Raw genomic sequence first — 19,228 nt, forward strand, 5'->3', positions numbered from 1 at the left:
GAGAAATAAAATTGATATTTGATACTATTTCTTTCTCGTTTAATTTACTTTTGAGTTTTGACTATGCAAGCTAGCACCAATTTCCGCCAATTAGTTAAAAAATAGGTCTGTTAAAAAAAATTACATTCTAATTTTTTAAATTTTAAAATGAAAAATTAAAGAGAATTAGTTTAGTTGGCTTATGTTGTAGTTAGTCTCTAAATTTTTTTAAACATAAATTTATCATTGCCAATGTAGCAGCCCAGGCCACCCGCTAGCACGATATTGTCTGCTTTGGAGCATAAGACCTCACGGTTTTGCCTTTGACGATAGGGATGATAGCCGAAACCTCCCACACTCACTCGTCAAAACGCGTCATACTAGAGAGAGGTATCCACACCCTTATAAAGCATGCTTCGTTTCCCTCCCCAACCGATATGGGACCTTACAATCCACCCCCCTAAGGGAGCCCAGCGCCCTCGCTGGTACATCGATCCGGGCTCTGGCTCTGATAGCATCTGTAACAGCCCAGGCCACCCGCTAGCACGATATTATCTGCTTTGGCACACAAGGCCTCACAGTTTCGCCTTTGACGATAGGGATGATAGCCGAAACCCCCCACACTCACTCGTCAAAACGCGTCATGCTAGGGAGAGGTATCCACACCCTTATAAGGCATGCTTCGTTCCCCTCCCCAACCGATGTAGGACCTTACAGTCAAAATAGAAATATATTTATAGATGAGTAGTTATATACGTATTGACATAAAAAAATGAGAATACAAAATATAAGAATTAGAATAACATCGATGAGGTTGAAGAAAAATGAACTAGCAATAAGAAACGAAAAAAGACTTGAATAAATTGATAAGAATAAAACACACAATTCCCTACTTGCAAGAATTAGAAGAGTGTTGTAAAATAAATAAGAAAGAGGTAATAAAGTAAAGTATGAATAGAAAAATACTACTATCAGTATTTACCAATAGTATTATACTACTATAAAGATAATAATATATTAATACTATATTAAGAGTATACGAAAAGAGAAAATAAAGAAGTGCTTTTATATTGTAATGTATATAAGAAAGAGAGAGAGAATATTTGTTTTATTATTGTTTGTTGTTGTACATTAATTCTCTCAGACCTCACTATTTATAGAGGTAAAGTATTGACTATTCCAAACTTCATTTAATTTTAGTTTGGCTTGGGAGCTTCAATTCTTCATAGGGAAAATCATCCGCCCATATAATGAATGGGCATCCACATCCTTTGAACTTATCACAACACTCCCCCTTGGATGACCATTTAGGATTATTGCCTCGTTAAAATCTTACTAAAGAAAAACCTAGTGAGAAAAATTCTTAGTGAAGGAAAAAGAGTACAATATCCTTTAGTGATGAGGACTGCCTCATTAAAAACCTTGTCAAGAAAAACCCAATGGGAAAAAACCTGACCAAGGGAAAAAGAGTACAGTCTCCCCCTCTTGCCGACATCATTTAATGTCTCGAAATCGGCGCATCCCAATCTCATGTACCAATCTTTCAAAGGAGGATTTTGGGAGTGACTTTGTAAATAAATCTGCCAGATTATCACTTGAGCGGATCTATTGGATATCAATTGTCCCTTGATTTTGAAGATCATGAGTGAAGAAGAATTTGGGAGAAATATGCTTTGTTCTATCACCTTTGATGTATCCGCCTTTAAATTGAGCAATGCATGCTGTATTATCTTCAAACAGGACAGTTGGAGCTATCTTATGATCAATCAGTCCACATGATGACAGAATATATTGGATCAGAATTCTGAGCCAAAAACACTCGCGACTAGCTTCATGAATCGCTAGTATTTCGGCATGATTAGAGGATGTTGCAGCAATCGTCTGTTTTGTGGACCTCTATGATATAGCTGTACCTCCATATGTGAACAGATATCCTGTTTGAGATCTCCCTTTATGTGGATCAGACAAGTATCCAGCATCTGCATAGCCAACTAATTGTGACTTGGATTCATATGGATAAAACAATCTCATATCAACCGTTCCATGAAGATATCAGAAGATTTGTTTGATTCCACTCCAATGTCTTCTGGTTGGAGAGAAACTATATCTTGCTAGTAAATTCACAGCAAATGATATATCAGGTCGTGTATTATTAGCAAGATACATTAGTGCTCCAATCGCACTAAGATATGGTACTTCAAGACCAAGGATATCTTCATTTTCTTCTTTAGGGCGAAATTGATCCTTTTCCACATCCGAAGATCTTACAATCATTGGGGTACTTAATGGATGTGACTTATCCATATAAAATCTTTTCAAGATCTTCTCTGTGTATGTTGTTTGATGAATAAAGATCCCATTTTTTATATGCTCGATCTGCAGGCCGAGACAAAATTTAGTCCTTCCAAGATTTTTCATCTTAAACTCTTCTTTTAGAGTTTTTATAATTGTTGGAATCTTTTCAAGAGTCCCAATGATATTTAAATCATCAACGTACACAGCAATTATGATGAATTTAGATGCAGATTTCTTTATGAAAACACATGGGTAGATATCATCATCCTTAAATCCGTTTCTGGCCAGATACTTAGTAAGACAATTATACCATATTCATCCAGATTACTTCAGATCATATAAAGATATTTTCAATTTAACTGAGTATAATCCTTGCAAATATTTATTGGATGGTTTAGATATCTTTAGTCCTTCAGGAACTTTCATATAGATATCCCGATCTAATGAGCCGTATAAATAGGCTGTTACCACATCCATTAAATGCATATACAGTTTATGATATGCAGATAAACTGACCAAATAACGCAATGTTATCGCATCCACTACAGGGGAATACGTTTCTTCATAATCTATACCGAGCCTTTGTGAAAAACTTTGTGCTACAAATCGAGCTCTGTAACGCACAACTTCATTTTTCTCATTTCGTTTTCACACAAATACCCATCGGTATCCAATAGGTTTTACATCTTCTGGTGTACAGACTACAGGTCCAAAGATTTCACGTTTTGCAAGTGAGTCTAACTCAGCCTTCATGGCTTTGATGACCGAGAATTGTTGTCGGTAAGAAATTTCACAAAGTATTTACGTTGCAAGTATAGCTCCAAACCAACAAACAACTCTCACATCAAATTAAATTTTAGGTTGTCACAAAGAACAAACCCCAAATAAGAAATAACCAGAGTATTTAGACTCCGGGTCGTCTCCCTAGGAAGCAATGTAGTGCATGCGTATTGGCTATGATGGGGTAAAAAAGGGGTTTTGTTTATGAGACGGCAAGAAAGTAAACTGAGTGAGTAAGTAAAGAAAGCAAAATAAAGAAATCTTGGCTAAGACTTGGGTACTTGAGATCACCATCCTAGTTAACAAACCAATTATTGACAATTATGAGAGGCCAACCCATTAAGTCTACTTCTCGAAGCCTTAAGTACGTAACATTTACTCCTAGACTTGAAGTATGTCAAATAGGCTTGATCACATCCACCCCTAAGTCCTAACCTACCTACTAATTGGCTTAGTAGTGGGTTAGCGTCAATGGACTTCAAATTGATCACCCAGGGTTCTCAAATCACCAAATCTATTATGCCCAAAAACTCAAGATCACTCAAGTCCCTTGGCTTAGGCCAAAAGTTGACAAAACTACTCAAAAACTAAAGAGAGCATTTCATCAAACACTTAGAATGCGATAAAAGTCAACATCATAAATTGCAAGGATATTAAAATCTACCACTATTAATTGCAAGAAAGGGAGATCACAACTCAATTCATCAATCAAAGAAACATCAACATCAAAATTGCATTAAATGTAAACAAATCCAACATGAGTCATCATCACAAAAGAGAGCAAAATGAGAAATTAACATAAAAACTAAGAGAGTCAAGATGTAGAGATGAGAAATTATCAATGAAGCAAGATGAGATCAAGTAATCAAACATGAAATTAAAATAATCTAACCTAATCCTAACCTAATTCTAGAGAGAAGAGAGAGCTTCTCTCTCTAGAAAACTAACTAAAGGCTCATGTTGGCTAAACTAATTGCTCTCCCTTTGCTTGGACTTCAATTCTGCATGAAATACACTCAGAAACAAGTTGGATTTGGGCCTGGGCAGCTCAGAAATCGCCCCCAGCGTTTTGCCTTCAAGTGGGCCACGTGAGAGTATCGGCGCGTGCGCGCCATGTGCGCGTGCACGTCGATTGGAAAATTCTCAACCCGCGCGGGCGCGGCATGTACGCGTGCGCATCTATTGGCGAAACCACTTGTGCGCGAGCGCGCCTGGTGCGCGTGCGCGTCCTTTGGTGCATTCCCAATCTTTGTTTCTTCATGCATTCTCCCTTTTAGTATGCTTTTCTCCTCATTTCTTCCATCCAACACTTGCCTTATGAACCTGAATTCACTCATCAAACACATCAAGGCATCGAATGGAATTAAAGTGAATTAAAATCACCAATTTAGGGCCTAAAAAGCATGTTTTTATACTTAAGCAAAATTCAAGGGAGAATTACAAAACCATACTATTTCTTTGAAAAAATGCGAGAAAATGTGACAAAATCCCCCAAAATAAGCACAAGATAAATCACGAAATTGGGGTTTATGAAATCTCCCCACACTTAAACTAAGCATGTCCTCATGCTAAAATCAAGAAGAAGCAAAAGGGTATTTAACATTTATTCAATGCAACTACTAAATGCAATCTATTTACATGATGCGATGGCATAGTCAAAATGAATCAATCTTCAAGAATACGCATACAAGCACAAGGGCCAAGGTATTAGCAATCAAGCAAACCGCAATTGGATTGGATTATTGAAAGAGTTCACAAACTTGCAAGAAAAGATGATCATGGGTGGAAACATGTAATTGAGCGATCGAACCCTCGCCGGATGTGTATCCGTTCTATGCACTCAAGTGTATGGGGTTAATTCACGCATTCCTCCCCTAATCATGCTTTCCAAGATTTGTTTTTCATCTAACAATCAACAATTACTTTATGCATGCATACAAATATCATGAGGTCTTTCCCATAGGTTGTAATGGGGCTAGGGTCAAGGTAGGATGCATGTGGTCAAGTGAGTTTGAGATTTGAATCTTTGATTAACTTAAACTTCCCACCTAACCTATGACAACCTATACAATTCTAAACAAACCTAACTACTCATTCTTCACTTTTCTCACACACTCACGTATTCTCTTTTGATCACCACACATACGCATTGACTCTTATTGAACTTCATCTTGGGGAATTTTGTCCCCTTTTTATTGCTTTTCTCTTTTTTTTTTTAGCTAAAATATATATAAGAACATCAATGCATATGGTTTACACATGATTAATACATGAGTATGTACCCAATTCCCAAGATTTTTCAACAAACACACTTTTATCTCTACCCAATGTTCCCAACTTTTCCAAAATCAAATGATAAACACTCTCACTAGCCTAAGCTAATCAAAGATCCAAATTAAGGGATATTTATTGTTTTTCACTTAGGCTTGTAATGTGTACAATTAAGAACAAATGGGTTAAGCATAGGCTCAAAATTGGCTAACAATGGAAGATAAAAGGTAGGCTATCTGGGTGAGTGAGCTATTTGAACAATGACCTCAATCATATAAATACATGTATACACAAAATAATAGACATAAAGAATTAAGCAAATCAAAGATTACAATCATAGGAAGAGAATAATGCACACAAGAATGAAAGTAAGTGGTTATGTATGATATAACCACACAATTAAGCTCAAATCTCACATGCTTGTGTTCTTAGCTCAAAACATGATCCACAACGTGTATAACTCAAGCAAGTTCTAAAAAAAATTCAACCAATTGGGGTGGGGCCCTAAGAATGAATTTCTTGAAAATTTTCATCATATTGACTACGCTTATTCTAATGCAATATTGTGATTTAGAAAATTTAAAAAAAAAATTTTGCTAGTTTTACCCCTTTTTCAATCAAAACACATTTCTTATATAAAAGGGTTGACTAGATTTTTAGCAATCTAGAAATTTTCTTTCTAATCACAATCAACAACTAAGATGCAAAACATAACTAAGATGCATATATACACTAAGAGTGTGCAACAACCAAAACAAGAGTATCCACAATAGCAAATATGTACAGTAATCCCAAAATGATTCAAAACATAAAGTGCGGAATAAAACAAAATAAAATAGTAGCGAATAGAAATAGAAGTCTGAAAGTTCACCACATAAATGTAAACACCGGTCACGAACGTTGACCTCCCCACACTTTAGAATCAAGCATCGTTCTCGATGCTACTACTGAAGCTCGGGATGGGGGTCAACAATCGCACTAGGCTGTGGCTCATGCTCAGGCTGTAGGACTGGAGGTGGTACTGGCTGTGGCTCAGATACTGGCTGTGGCTCTGGAATGTCATGCTGGACCTCAGGAGGCTGCTGGACCTCAGTGGTGGCCTGCGTCTCTGGTGGTGCCTCCTGCTGTGTCGGCTCCTCACTATGCTCCTCCTCCTGATCCTGCTCGTCAGAAGCGGGAGACTCTGGAAGTGGAGGGAGCTCAATGCCCTGCGATGCGAACACCTGGTCTATGCGGTCAAGACGTCGCATGACACGATGCTCGAAGCGCACCATGAAGCGAAGAAGGTGCTGCACTAACAGATAAGTCGGCTCAGGTGCTGGTGGTGGTGGTGGCAAGGATGCTGCGGCTGCTGTGGAGGAAGATGGTCCTGCTGCCTCAACTACCGCTCTAGCCCGAGAACGACGTCTGGTCGGGGGGCTTCTCTTGCACCCATCCACCCCATGGAATAGTAACTTCCTTGTCGTCGTCATCTGGGGGTGGTGGTGTCGCATCATCGTCCTCCCACGGGACATCAGCTAGCTCAGCTAAACTAGTAACCAGCGTAGGAAACGATAGCAAGCCGCGGATATGAGCTCTCCACATGCTATGCGTAATCAGCCGGGGGAAGTACACCTCTTTCCTTCCATGACACACCCAATCAGAATTAGCATATCCATCGGAATTTCTGAGAAGTGAGTGGTAGGCAGGACGTAGTGGGCAAATATCTGCTACCAGGTCCTAGCCTCCCTAGACAGATATGCAGATAACATCCCCTTAGGCTTCTTGTTGTTCGAATCCATCACCTAGGGAGCGTCTGCTGTAGCAATCACGCGCTTAAGCGCCTCATAATCAAAAGTCATGGAGAGGATAGCCACCTCTGCCTGCTGGTAGGCGCAAGTGTCAGGAGTACCAACTCTGCAAAGTAATGCATCCCCTATAGCCTCCTCAGTGATCATAATCTCTCTCCCCCTTACGTGCATTGAATCCAAGTTCACTCGGAAGAAGTTACAGTAAAACTCCTTAACCCATGAGATGTTAATCCTTCCTAGGTTCCTATCAACGAAATCCAATCCCAACTCCGAAATAGGGTGTTTATGGCACGCCTCACGTCATTGGAAAGATTCAGCTTCCTCTCAATGTTCATATTTTTCTTTGTATAATGGGAAAAGCGTAGCTCGCAGTAGAGGTTGGGGAATTTGATTGAATCAGTGGACGGAAGTAACTGATTTTCTTTGTCTTCTTCATTTAGTGGATTCTTGGCATAGTTAGCATATGGTGAGGGGGTAGAGGTCTTGGAGCGCTTCCTCTTTTTGGAAGTGGTGGCTATAGCTTTTCCTTTATCCGACATCCTAAAAAACAGAGATGACACAATGTAAGCAGATAGCCAAATAGGTATAAAGCACTCAAAGCAAAGCATACTCATGAAGTGAATAAAGAAAGGAGATTTCTTGGAATGCAAGCAAACATAATTCAGAATTCAAACCGAACTTCAAACCAAGAATTCAAACCATAATTTGCACATTACTTGTTCACTAAGCTTAGGAAGCACCATATCCAAAAGAATGATCTAAAGAGTTAAGTTAAAAACCAAAGGAAGTTAGTCGGTTAAATAGGTTAAAGTTAGAAATCAGTTTGAAAATTAATGATATGGTGGTTACCAGCTCAATTCGAAAGGAATGCACAAAACAGGGATGTAAGTACGTTCACAATCATGAAATGTAACAAGTCATTGATGATGAAATATGATATAGCTAGAAAGCGGATAATATGGAACAAACCATCAATCAATGCAAGGATCACTAGTATCAAATGAATTTGTGTTGGTGAGATCAAGACCTTGAGAAACAAGTAAATCAAGCACATTTAACACCAATCCTAACAATGCATACAAGTCACAAGTTCAAATATGAATTGGAAACCTCATGGTCTATGTGACTTAATGAGACTATGTATGAACACAATGAACTATTTGGTCACATAGATTAAAATATTCAAACTTGTGTGTCTATGCAAAAGAGGCACAAAATTTTAAGGAAATTTTAAGTTATGGTCAATTAGAAAATTCATTCAAACTATTCAGTGCCTATACGCAAATCATCATGCATAACAAGCAAAGAGTATAAGCAAGACCAAAACTTGTTCCTGAAGATTTTCCACAACCAATTTAGGTAACAAAATTCTAATTGAACAGAAATCATCAACTAGAAGTTGCTACACCCATCAAACAAAGTCAGTTCAAGGACTATGGTTAAGAAAAATCCGGCAGCATTTCAGCAGCAAATTGGCTATTTTCCAAATTCAAAGAGTCAAATTAGATTCCATATGAGTTCATTGAAAAGCAAAAGCACAAACACTAGGTATGAATTCATATGAATTAAACAAATGAGCCAATATTTTTGCAGCAGTTAATCAGAAACGATTCAAACCAAACCAGCATGCTACGAAAGCATTCCTTCCTCACACAATATATAGATAAACTGGCACCAGAACAGCATCAAAGCAGTGTGCAATAGCATTAGGCACGACAAACACACAGCAAAAGCAAAGCAATGAAACAGAGCAAATTCACATAACAGCAGAAATTCAAACAAGCCTAAATCCACTACTCAGCCCAGATTTGCTAACCACCTAAATCAAACTAAACTAACTAACTAAGCTAGTCTAACTAAACTAATGTAATTAATAGTAAGCAGTAAAAAGGATGCAGAACAGGGGGGTATGGAACCTGGAATGCAGAAACTGAACGGGGCAACTGAAGGGAAGATGAAGTGGTGCGTTTGTTCGACGTCACCGTAGAGCTCGCCATCGACGACAATGGTGATCGCGGCGGTGCTTGGGGACGGTGCTGAGGCTGGCTGTGAGAGAAGGTAGAGATAGAGAGGGTTGAGTGGAAAAGAGGGAGTGAGGAAGAGGGGGTTGGGCGGTAAGGGCGGCGCTGATGGTTGTGGGTCGCTCGCCGGAGGGCAGCCGGTGGTGGTTGCTCAGAGGTGAGAGGTTGAAGATGGAGGGAAATGGAACGTTGGAGGTGAAGAGGGGTATTGCGCGAATGCGCTAGGGCTTCGCGTCTCTAGGGTAACTAAAAATTTGAATCCACGCGTGCGCGCACCATGCGCGTCCGCGTGGGTGGAGGTATTTAAGGATTGGCGCGGAAGCGCCATACGCGCCTACGTGTGAATGGGAGAATTAGGGGTCGGCGCGAACGCGTACGGTGCGCGTCCACACAGGTATGCTGGGCCAGAGGCACAAAAGAGGCCCAGAGTTGGCACAACTCTCGGGTCCTTTGACCTGGGTGATGCTAAAACGCATCAACGCGCACGCGCACTGTGCGCGTTCACGTCAATGGTATGAGCTTATTGAATGGGCGCGAAGGCGCGAAGTACGCCAACGCATGTATGAAGAAACAAGGAGTGGCGCGGACGCGTACAGCGTGCGTCTGCGTGAGTTGAGATACAGAATTGGCCCAAAAGTGGCACAACTCTCTGGTCCTTGGCCCAGATAGTTGAGATGAGCAGCCTACGCGCGCGCGCGATTTGCGCTTGCGCGTGGCTTGGGTTTTTCTCTCTCTCTCTCTCTTTTTTTTAATGAGCATCAAAAGACCTCATAACTTTCCATCCTTCTCTAAGACTCTAGAACTAGCTAAGGTGCAAGATTAAGCACATTTTGAAACTTAGGGGGTTTTTCCAAACAACTTGAGAAAACTTGAAATTCAAGCAAAAACTCAATTCAAAGATTCATCCCTTATTAAAAAAAAATATACCAAGAAGTAAAGAAACTATATACAATGGAATCCAATTCATTCATTCATTATATCTACAAGAGAATGGAAAGAGTTTACCATGGTGGGGTGTCTCCCACCAAGCACTTTTAGTTTAAGTCCTTAAGTTGGACATTGGGAGGCTTCTTGTTATGGTGGCTTATGCTTGTATCCATCCTTGAACCTCCAAGAGTGCTTGTCCTTCAATCGGTTGTCAGAAGTTCCAACCTTCTTCATTAAGCTTTGGTGAGGTCCTCCCCAAGACGTGAGCTCCCGAAATTGACTATCATAGGATAGTCCAGGATCCCATATCTTGTCCTCGCACCCATCTTCTAGTTGATTGCCTTGACTTTGTCCGGGCGACGAGAAAACAGAATTCTCATAGAAGCACCAAAATACTCTCCTAGACCCATTTAATTGAGCATTACACTAATCCATGCTCTTCAATTTCAAGATTCCCACCATAACGAGCCTAGATTTAGAACGCTAACCACTAAACATCCTCCTCTTTTGCTTAATTCCACAAAGCGCCCTAAGTTGGCCATCTGTTTCAAGCAAACCATACTCAAGTGGGATAATAAATCTGAGAGTTAGAAGTTTTACCCACTTAAGCGAAGGATTGGATGGCGAATTAGGTGGAGGAGTTCCCAAAGATCTTGATAAAGCATGCTCTACTCCCGTCTATCCTCTTCTAGAGGTTTCCACCACTTGGCAAGGTTCTTCAAGTTCCTCCTCATGCCAAGCTTCCTCAAGATCACATTCTTCTTCCCTATCACTCTCATCATAGATAGTGAAATCTACCTCATCATCAAGTCTAGGCAATTTGGGGAAAGACTCTTCAAACTCGAAAAGATCATATGTTGATTCGGAATCATCATAGATAGGAGTGCATGTTGCTTGGAGTACTTCTCCCAGTTCTTCACCCTCAGTAGGCTTTAGAGGTTTCAAGTCTTCCTCAACCTTGCTTTCTGATCCACTGGGGGAAGGTTCAACAAGATCGTCAAGGGAATTGATCAACATGGGCAAAAAATCACTAGTGATGGAATCCACTTCTTGATCAATTTCCTTCAACTATCTGTTTACTTTCGCAACATTACTCTTCTCTTCAATATCACCTCCAAATTTCTCGGAAGAGGGTTCTTCAATTCGAGATTCCTTTACGTGCTCAACGTATCCTAATCATCCATCCACTACTTTCTTTTGTTCACTAATCTCTATCTTCTCCTCTTGTTGTCCTTTTTGCTTCAATTCTCCTTCATCACCCTGGAGTTTCAAGTTCATACCCTCACTAAGCTCCTTGATTGTTTCTCTACATTCAACAATAGGGGTACTTATGGTGCATGAACTTAGGTGGGACGTTAAGTGATTCACGGCTTCTACCATGCTAGCTATCTTTGCTCTTAGCTCCTTAAACTTAGTTTCATCCTCCTCTTGCCGCCTTAAGATGCGAGATTCAAGGTCTCTCAGTTCTTATATGAAGGCTTCATCGGGAGATGGTGTTGGAAGAGAGAATTCATCGGTTAAGGAAAGATTGTTGTACTCGGAAGGTGGTTCATATTGGTGGAGTTCTTGAGGTGGTGTATGTGGAATTTGTGGTTCTTGGGGATATTGGTATTGGGATGGTGGTTGTTCTATGTGTAATTCAAATGGTGGTTGATATGGTGTGTATGAATTATGGTCCTGTAGAGTGGAATGGTGGTGTGAGGCTTGTGAGTATGATGTGTGGCTATATTGAGGAATGGGGTCACATGCATATGATGATTGTGGTTGACAACCACAATAAGGGTCATCACACACATTAGATTGATATACGCTAGGATCAGAATTATACCCATAGGAGTTCGTAGGAGGTTGTTGCCATGAAGGTTGTTCATAAGCTTGAGGTTCCTCCCATCCTTGATTCCCAAATCCTTTATGCATATCCTCATTAGAGCTTCCATTTCCTACAACATAGTTTGAACTACACTCATAGCCAAAAGGATGAGAATTCATAATGAAAGAGAAAATAAAAACAAAGAGCAATAAGAAATAAAGAAAATAAAATCCTAACTAGTAAAAAAAAACTGGCAAACAAACCAAAGTTCAAGCAATTCACAATATATACAATAGCCAATAACATAGCACCATTGGATCCCCGGCAACGGCGCCATTAATTTGATGACCGAGAATTGTTGTCGGTAAGGAATTTCACAAAGTATTTACGTTGCAAGTATAGCTCCAAACCAACAAACAACTCTTACATCAAATTAAATTTTAGGTTGTCACAAAGAACAAACCCCAAATAAGAAATAACCAGAGTATTTGGACTCCGGGTCGTCTCCCTAGGAAGCAATGTAGTGCATGCGTATTGGCTATGATGGGGTAAAAAAGGGGATTTTGTTTATGAGACGGCAAGAAAGTAAACTGAGTGAGTAAGTAAAGAAAGCAAAATAAAGAACTCTTGGCTAAGACTTGGGTACTTGAGATCACCATCCTAGTTAACAAACCAATTATTGACAATTATGAGAGGCCAACCCATTAAGTTTATTTCTCGAAGACTTAAGTACGTAACATTTACTCCTAGACTTGAAGTATGTCAAATAGGCTTGATCACATCCACCCCTAAGTCCTAACCTACCTACTAATTGGCTTAGTAGTGGGTTAGCGTCAATGGGCTTCAAATTGATCACCCAGGGTTCTCAAATCACCAAATACATTATGCCCAAAAACTTAAGATCACTCAAGTCCCTTGACTTAGGCCAAAAGTTGACAAAACTACTCAAAAACTAAAGAGAGCATTTCATCAAACACTTAGAATGCGATAAAAGTCAACATCATAAATTGCAAGGATACTAAAATCTACCATTATTAATTGCAAGAAAGGGATATCACAACTCAATTCATCAATCAAAGAAACATCAACATCAAAATTGCATTAAATGTAAACAAATCCAACATGAGTCATCATCACAAAAAAGAGCAAAATGAGAAATTAACATAAAAACTAAGAGAGTCAAGATGTAGAGATGAGAAATTATCAACGAAACAAGATGAGATGAAGTAATCAAACATGAAATTAAAATAATCTAACCTAATCCTAACCTAATTCTAGAGAGAAGAGAGAGCTTCTCTCTCTAGAAAACTAACTAAAGGCTCATGTTGGCTAAACTAATTGCTCTCCCTTTGCTTGGACTTCAATTCTGCATGAAATACACTCAGAAACAAGTTGGATTTGGGCCTGGGCAGCTTAGAAATCGCCCCCAGCGTTTTGCCTTCAAGTGGGCCACATGAGAGTATCGGCGCGTGCGCGTGCGCGTCGATTGGCAAATTCTCAACCCGCACGGGCGCGACGTGTACGCGTGCGCGTCTATTGGCGAAATCACTTGTGCGCGAGCGCGCCTGGTGCGCGTGCGCATCCTTTGGTGCATTCCCAATCTTTGTTTCTTCATGCATTCTCCCTTTTAGTATGCTTTTCTCCTCATTTCTTCCATCCAATACTTGCCTTTATGGACCTGAATTCACTCATCAAACACATCAAGGCATCGAATGGAATTAAAGTGAATTAAAATCGCCAATTTAGGGCCTAAAAAGCATGTTTTCATACTTAAGCAAAATTCAAGGGAGAATTACAAAACCATGCTATTTCATTGAATAAATGCGAGAAAAGGTGACAAAATCCCCCAAAATAAACACAAGATAAATCACGAAATCGGGGTTTATCAGGCTTCTTCCCATTTTGGCCAAAAATTTCTTTGTCGACATTCTTCGACTGATCTTGGCTCAAGATCCTTACTTTCATGCATGATATTTAATGCCACATTATATGCAAATATTTCATTGACAATTGTCTTATTTCGGTCCCATTTCTCTCCTGTAAAGACATAATTTATCGAGATCTTGTCATTTTCACAATTTTCAGGTACCTGAATGTCTTCTGGTGTTAAAACTATATCAGAATTTTGGACAACTACAGGTGTGTCTACTATGTCTTTTTCAACAAGAATCGTATTTACCTCTTTTCTTTTTCGAGGATTTTTGTCTTTGGAACTGACAGGCTTGCCACGCTTCTGGTGTGAATTTGCTTCAGTGGCTACTTGTCCTACTGTGACATCAATTTGAATTGGGGCATTTTCTGCTGGTATATAAGATTTGGTTATCTTCTTTGTATCGAAAATTGCATTAGGCAATTAATTTGCTATTCTTTACAAATGTATAATCTTTTGAACTTTTAGTTCACATTGCCCTGATCGAGGATCTAAATGCATCAAGGATGATGCATTCCAATTAAGTTCCTTTTCAGGAAGCTTATTCTCTCTCCCTAATGTTAAAAATTTTGATTCATCAAAATGACAATCCACTAACCGGAATTTAAATACACTCCAGTTTGTATCTCAAGATACCTCACTATAGAGGGAGAATCATATCCAACATAAATCCCCAATTTTCTTTGGGGTCCCATTTTGGTGCGATTAGGTGGTGCAATGGGAATATATATCGCACACCCAAATATTCTTAAATGAAAAACATTTTGCTGCTGGCCAAAAGCTAATTGCATAGGAGAGAACTGATGGTAACTCGTTGGCCTCTAATGAATAAGTGCTGCGGCATGTAAAATAGCATGCCCCAAAACCGAGGTTGGGAGATTTGTTCTCATAAGAAAGGGTCTAGCAATTAATTGGAGGCGTTTAATAAGTGATTCTGCTAACCCATTTTGTGTGTGAACATAAACTACTGGATGTTCAACACTTATTCCATTAGCCATACAATAAGCATCAAAATCTTGGGAAGTAAATTCACCAGCATTATCAAGACGAATTGCTTTGATTGGATTTTCTAGAAATTGTGCTTTTAATCGAATAATTTGAGCCAGTAATCTTGCAAACGCCAGGTTCCGAGAAGACAATAAGCACACATGTGACCATCTCGAATATGCGTCTATCAGGACCATAAAATATCTAAAAGATCCACATGGTGGATGAATAGGTCCACATATATCATCTTAAATCCTTTATAGGAATTCAGAGGACTCAAATCCAATCTTTACTTGTGATGGCCTTAAAATTAACTTTCCCTGAGAACATGCAGCATAACAAAATTCACTAGTTTTAAGAATCTTCTGGTTCTTTAGTAAATATCAATGGGAGTTTTCAATAATTCTCCGCATCATGGTTGTTCCTGGATGACCCAATCGGTCGTGCCAAGTTATGAATTTATTTGGGCTAGTAAACTTCTGGTTTACAGTGGCATGTGATTCAATTGCATTAATCTTGGTATAATACAACCCAGATGAAAGTGAGGGTAACTTTTCTAATATAACCTTTTTATTTAAATAATAAATTGTGATACATAAATACTCATGATTTTTCCTCATTCATTGTTTCAATATGATATCCATTTCGGTGAATATCTTTGAAATTCAACAAGTTTCTTAAAGACTTGGTAGATAATAGTGCATTATTTATTATAAATTTTGTTCCTCCAGGAAACAAAATTATAGCTCTTCCGGAGCTTTCTATCACATTGCCCGAGCCAATAATAGTATTAACATATTCTTCTTTTGGCACAAGATGGACAAAATATATATTACTTTTAAGAATAGTGTGCGAACTTGCACTATCCGCAAGACAAATATCTTCACAATATGTCCTTGCCATTTTTCTTCAAAGACAAATAATAATAAAATGAATAAAAGTATATGCACAGTAAAATTATTCACATGAATACTTAACAAACACACATATTAAACTATTCCATCATTGATCAAATAGCCAATATTTCCTTCAGGGTCCTCAAAGAAATTAGATACATCATAATGAGTGGTGAAATTTTCATCATTTGAAACAAAATTTGTTTCCTTTCCTTTGTCATCCTTTTTCAAAGATGCTTGATAAAGATCAACTAGGTGCCTTGGGGTACGACATGTACGTGACTAATGGCTCTTTCCACCACAACGAAAGCATTTATCCTCAATTGATTTACTTTGCCCATTGTTTCTTTTTTTATCCCACTTCTGGTGAGATCCTTTCTTGTGAATATAATTCTTCTTCCTTCCATAATTTTTCTTATTACCAAAATCTTGCCATTTACCTCTTATGGGGTTATGATTTGCCACATTTGCTTCAAGAAATGGGGCGGCGCCAGCAGGACGCACTTCATGATTTCTTAAAAGCAACTCATTGTTGCATTCAGCGACAAGAAGGCAAGAAATTAGCTCAGAATATTTTTTTAAATTCTTTTTCTCGATACTGCTGCTGTCGTAGCACATTCGAGGCATGGAAGATCGAGAAAGTTTTCTCTAACATATCGGATTTGAGGAAGTATCACCGTCTTTTGATGATTGTATCTTTCTTCAAGGTCTTTCCACAGATCTGCAGGATCTTTTAATGTGAGATATTCATTTTTCAATCATACGTCAAGATGACGATGAAGAAAAATCATGGTTTTGGCTTTATCCTTTTGGGATGCATTATTTTCAGCCTTAATGGTAACTCCAAGATCCATTGAATCAAGATGGATTTCAGTATCTAATATCCATAATAAATAATTGTTTCCAGATATATCAAGAGCATTGAATTCAAGATGAGAGAGTTTCGACATAATGAAAATTTGTTACCTGAGTCTTCCTAAAAATTTGATCAGAGTCTCGTGTTAATAACATGTTGTAAAATAAATAAGGAAGAAGTAATAAGTAAAGTATGAATAGAAAAACACTACTATCAGTATTTACCAATAGTATTATATTACTATAAAGATAATAATATATTAATATTATATTAGTAGTATACGAAAAGAGAAAATAAAGAAGTGCTTTTATATTGTAATGTATATAAGAAAGAGAGAGATAATATTTGTTTTATTATTGTTTGTTGCTGTACATCAATTCTCTCAGACCTCACTATTTATAGAGGTAAAGTATTGACTATTCCAAACTTCATTTAATTTTCGTTTGGCTTGGGAACTTCAATTCTTCATAGGGAAAATCAGCTGCCCATATAATGAATGTGCATCCACATCCTTTGAACTTATCACAACAAAGAGCAATAATATCCACTCACAACAAGTATTAACACCAGCACAATAATACCAAATAACAGCAGAAAAATCATATAAATAAGAAATTAGAGACAAGATAACACATCAAGATTTTTAACGTGAAAAACCTCCTCAATGTGAGAAGTAAAACCCACGAGCCACCAAGACCAGGAAATAGCTTCACTATGATGAAAAATAGGGTAGAAGAGAGTCACAAATTACTACACAAAACGTGCATACAACAAGCCAAACAACTCAAGCTTTAAATCTTACAAAACAAGAACAAGAAGATGAAAATACCACAAAAATAGAGCTGCTGTGCGTGACCAATATCTCCAGCTACAGACCTCAAATCAAAGATCTGAATGGTAAAAATAAAGAACCAGATGTGTGGAACACACTGTCCAAATTTGAGATCAATCCAACGGTTAGCAAATTTTCAGCGACCAATTTACAAAGACAACTTTGTATATGTGCGAAAATAACTTTCTCTCTTCTCTTGTCTTTAGTGTTTGGTGTTCTTCTTTCAAAATGAGACATCTCTGACTCAACCCTAACTCACCTTAGCCACTTCAATTATTCATGGATTTGGATACTAACATTTAGACTTTTTCTCCACATAGGAAGGGAGCCCAAAAAACCCAACAAATCTCCCCCTCACGACTATGTGGAGGTAACCGCCAATCCGGCGATTAGGCAACAAACTTCAAACTTCCATCTTAGTAATGCTTTAGTCATCATATCAGAACCATTCTCATCAGTATGAACCTTTTCAAGTTCCAACAACTTAGCATCCAAAACATCACGTATCCAATGATACCTCACATCAATATGTTTGGATCGAAAATGAAAAGTAGAGTTTTTAGCAAGATATATAGCACTTTGAGTAAACCCGAGTTCCTTCAAAAATTTCTTCATCCAAAGCATCTCTTTGCACGCTTCGGTAATGGCAATAAACTCGGCCTCGATAGTAGACAAAGCAACACATTTTTGCAATCTAGATTGCCAAGATACAGTTCTACCCGCAAAGTTGATCAAGAAGCCTGAAATGGACCTTCTAGAATCAATATCTCCTGTCATGTCTGAGTTAGTGCAACCAACTAGAATAGGCTTATCACTTCCATAACACAACTTCATGTTAGAAGTACCACGAAAATATCTCATTATTCATTTTACAGCATTTCAATGCTCTCTTCCTGGATTTGAAACAAAATGGCTAACACAACCAACAGCATGAGCTATATCCGGTCTTGTGCACACCATAGCACACATTAAACTAACCACGGTTGATGCATATGAAACTTTTTCCATATCTTTCTTCTCTTCATCACTTGATGGACTTTACTTGCAACTCAATTTGAAGTATGTCAGAAGTAGTAACGGCCTTTGCTTTCTCCATTTAAAACCTGTGCAACATTATTTCTATGTATTTCTCCTGTGACAACTAAAGTTTCTTCTCCTTTCTATCACGATCGGTTCTTATACTAAGAATCTCCTTTACCGGCCTAAGATCCTTCATTGCAAATGACATTGCAAGTTGCTTCTTTAACATATCAATCCTAAAAGCATTTTGAATTTTTGACCAACAATAAACATGTCATCAACATATAACAAAAAGATAATAAAATCATTACTAGAAAATTGTTTAACAAATACACAATGATCAGAACTAATCTTTTTGTAGTATTGTTTTGTCATAATAGGCTCGAATTTTTTATGAACAGAATGAATTATTCGAGATTACAAGTTAATTTTTTCTTTTAAAGTATAATTTATCAGTATATAAATCTTTTAAGATCAATTTTAGTAATTTATTATTCCTAAAATAGGAAATAAATTTAATTTTATCTCGTAAAAAAAAAAAGAAATAAGACAACAAATAAACAATTTTTTTTTTCTGATAATTTTCCCGCACAACCTCATTGGGAAAAACAATCAGGACTGAATAATAATACTTTCGTGCGTAGAAATTGGAGCTGGGCTCAGCAATTTGAGAGTGTTTCTTTCTTTTCATCACACTTCATCAATTCCATCCATGGAGTTCGAGGTGAAGCTTGTTGCCGCCATCGACAATTGCTTCGTCTCCCTTCCCCTCCCTCTCATCCAAACTCTCCAATCCACGCGCTCCTCTCCTCTCCCTCACATACTCGCCCTCGA

At 38.3% G+C, this 19,228-nt stretch overlaps 1 protein-coding gene across 1 annotated transcript in view; it reads left to right on the forward strand.

Annotated features, from left to right (window-relative positions):
- Positions 19,013–19,228, forward strand: part of LOC107639143 (peroxisome biogenesis protein 1) — a 10,145-nt gene continuing 9,929 nt past the window's right edge. Inside the window, 1 exon segment of the mRNA XM_021121075.1 lies at positions 19,013–19,212. Within this exon segment, the coding sequence (XP_020976734.1) occupies positions 19,107–19,212 (106 nt within the window). The 5' untranslated portion in view covers positions 19,013–19,106.

The sequence above is a fragment of the Arachis ipaensis genome, chromosome B04, assembly GCF_000816755.2.
Source record: "Arachis ipaensis cultivar K30076 chromosome B04, Araip1.1, whole genome shotgun sequence".
Classification (NCBI taxonomy): Eukaryota; Viridiplantae; Streptophyta; class Magnoliopsida; order Fabales; family Fabaceae; genus Arachis; species Arachis ipaensis.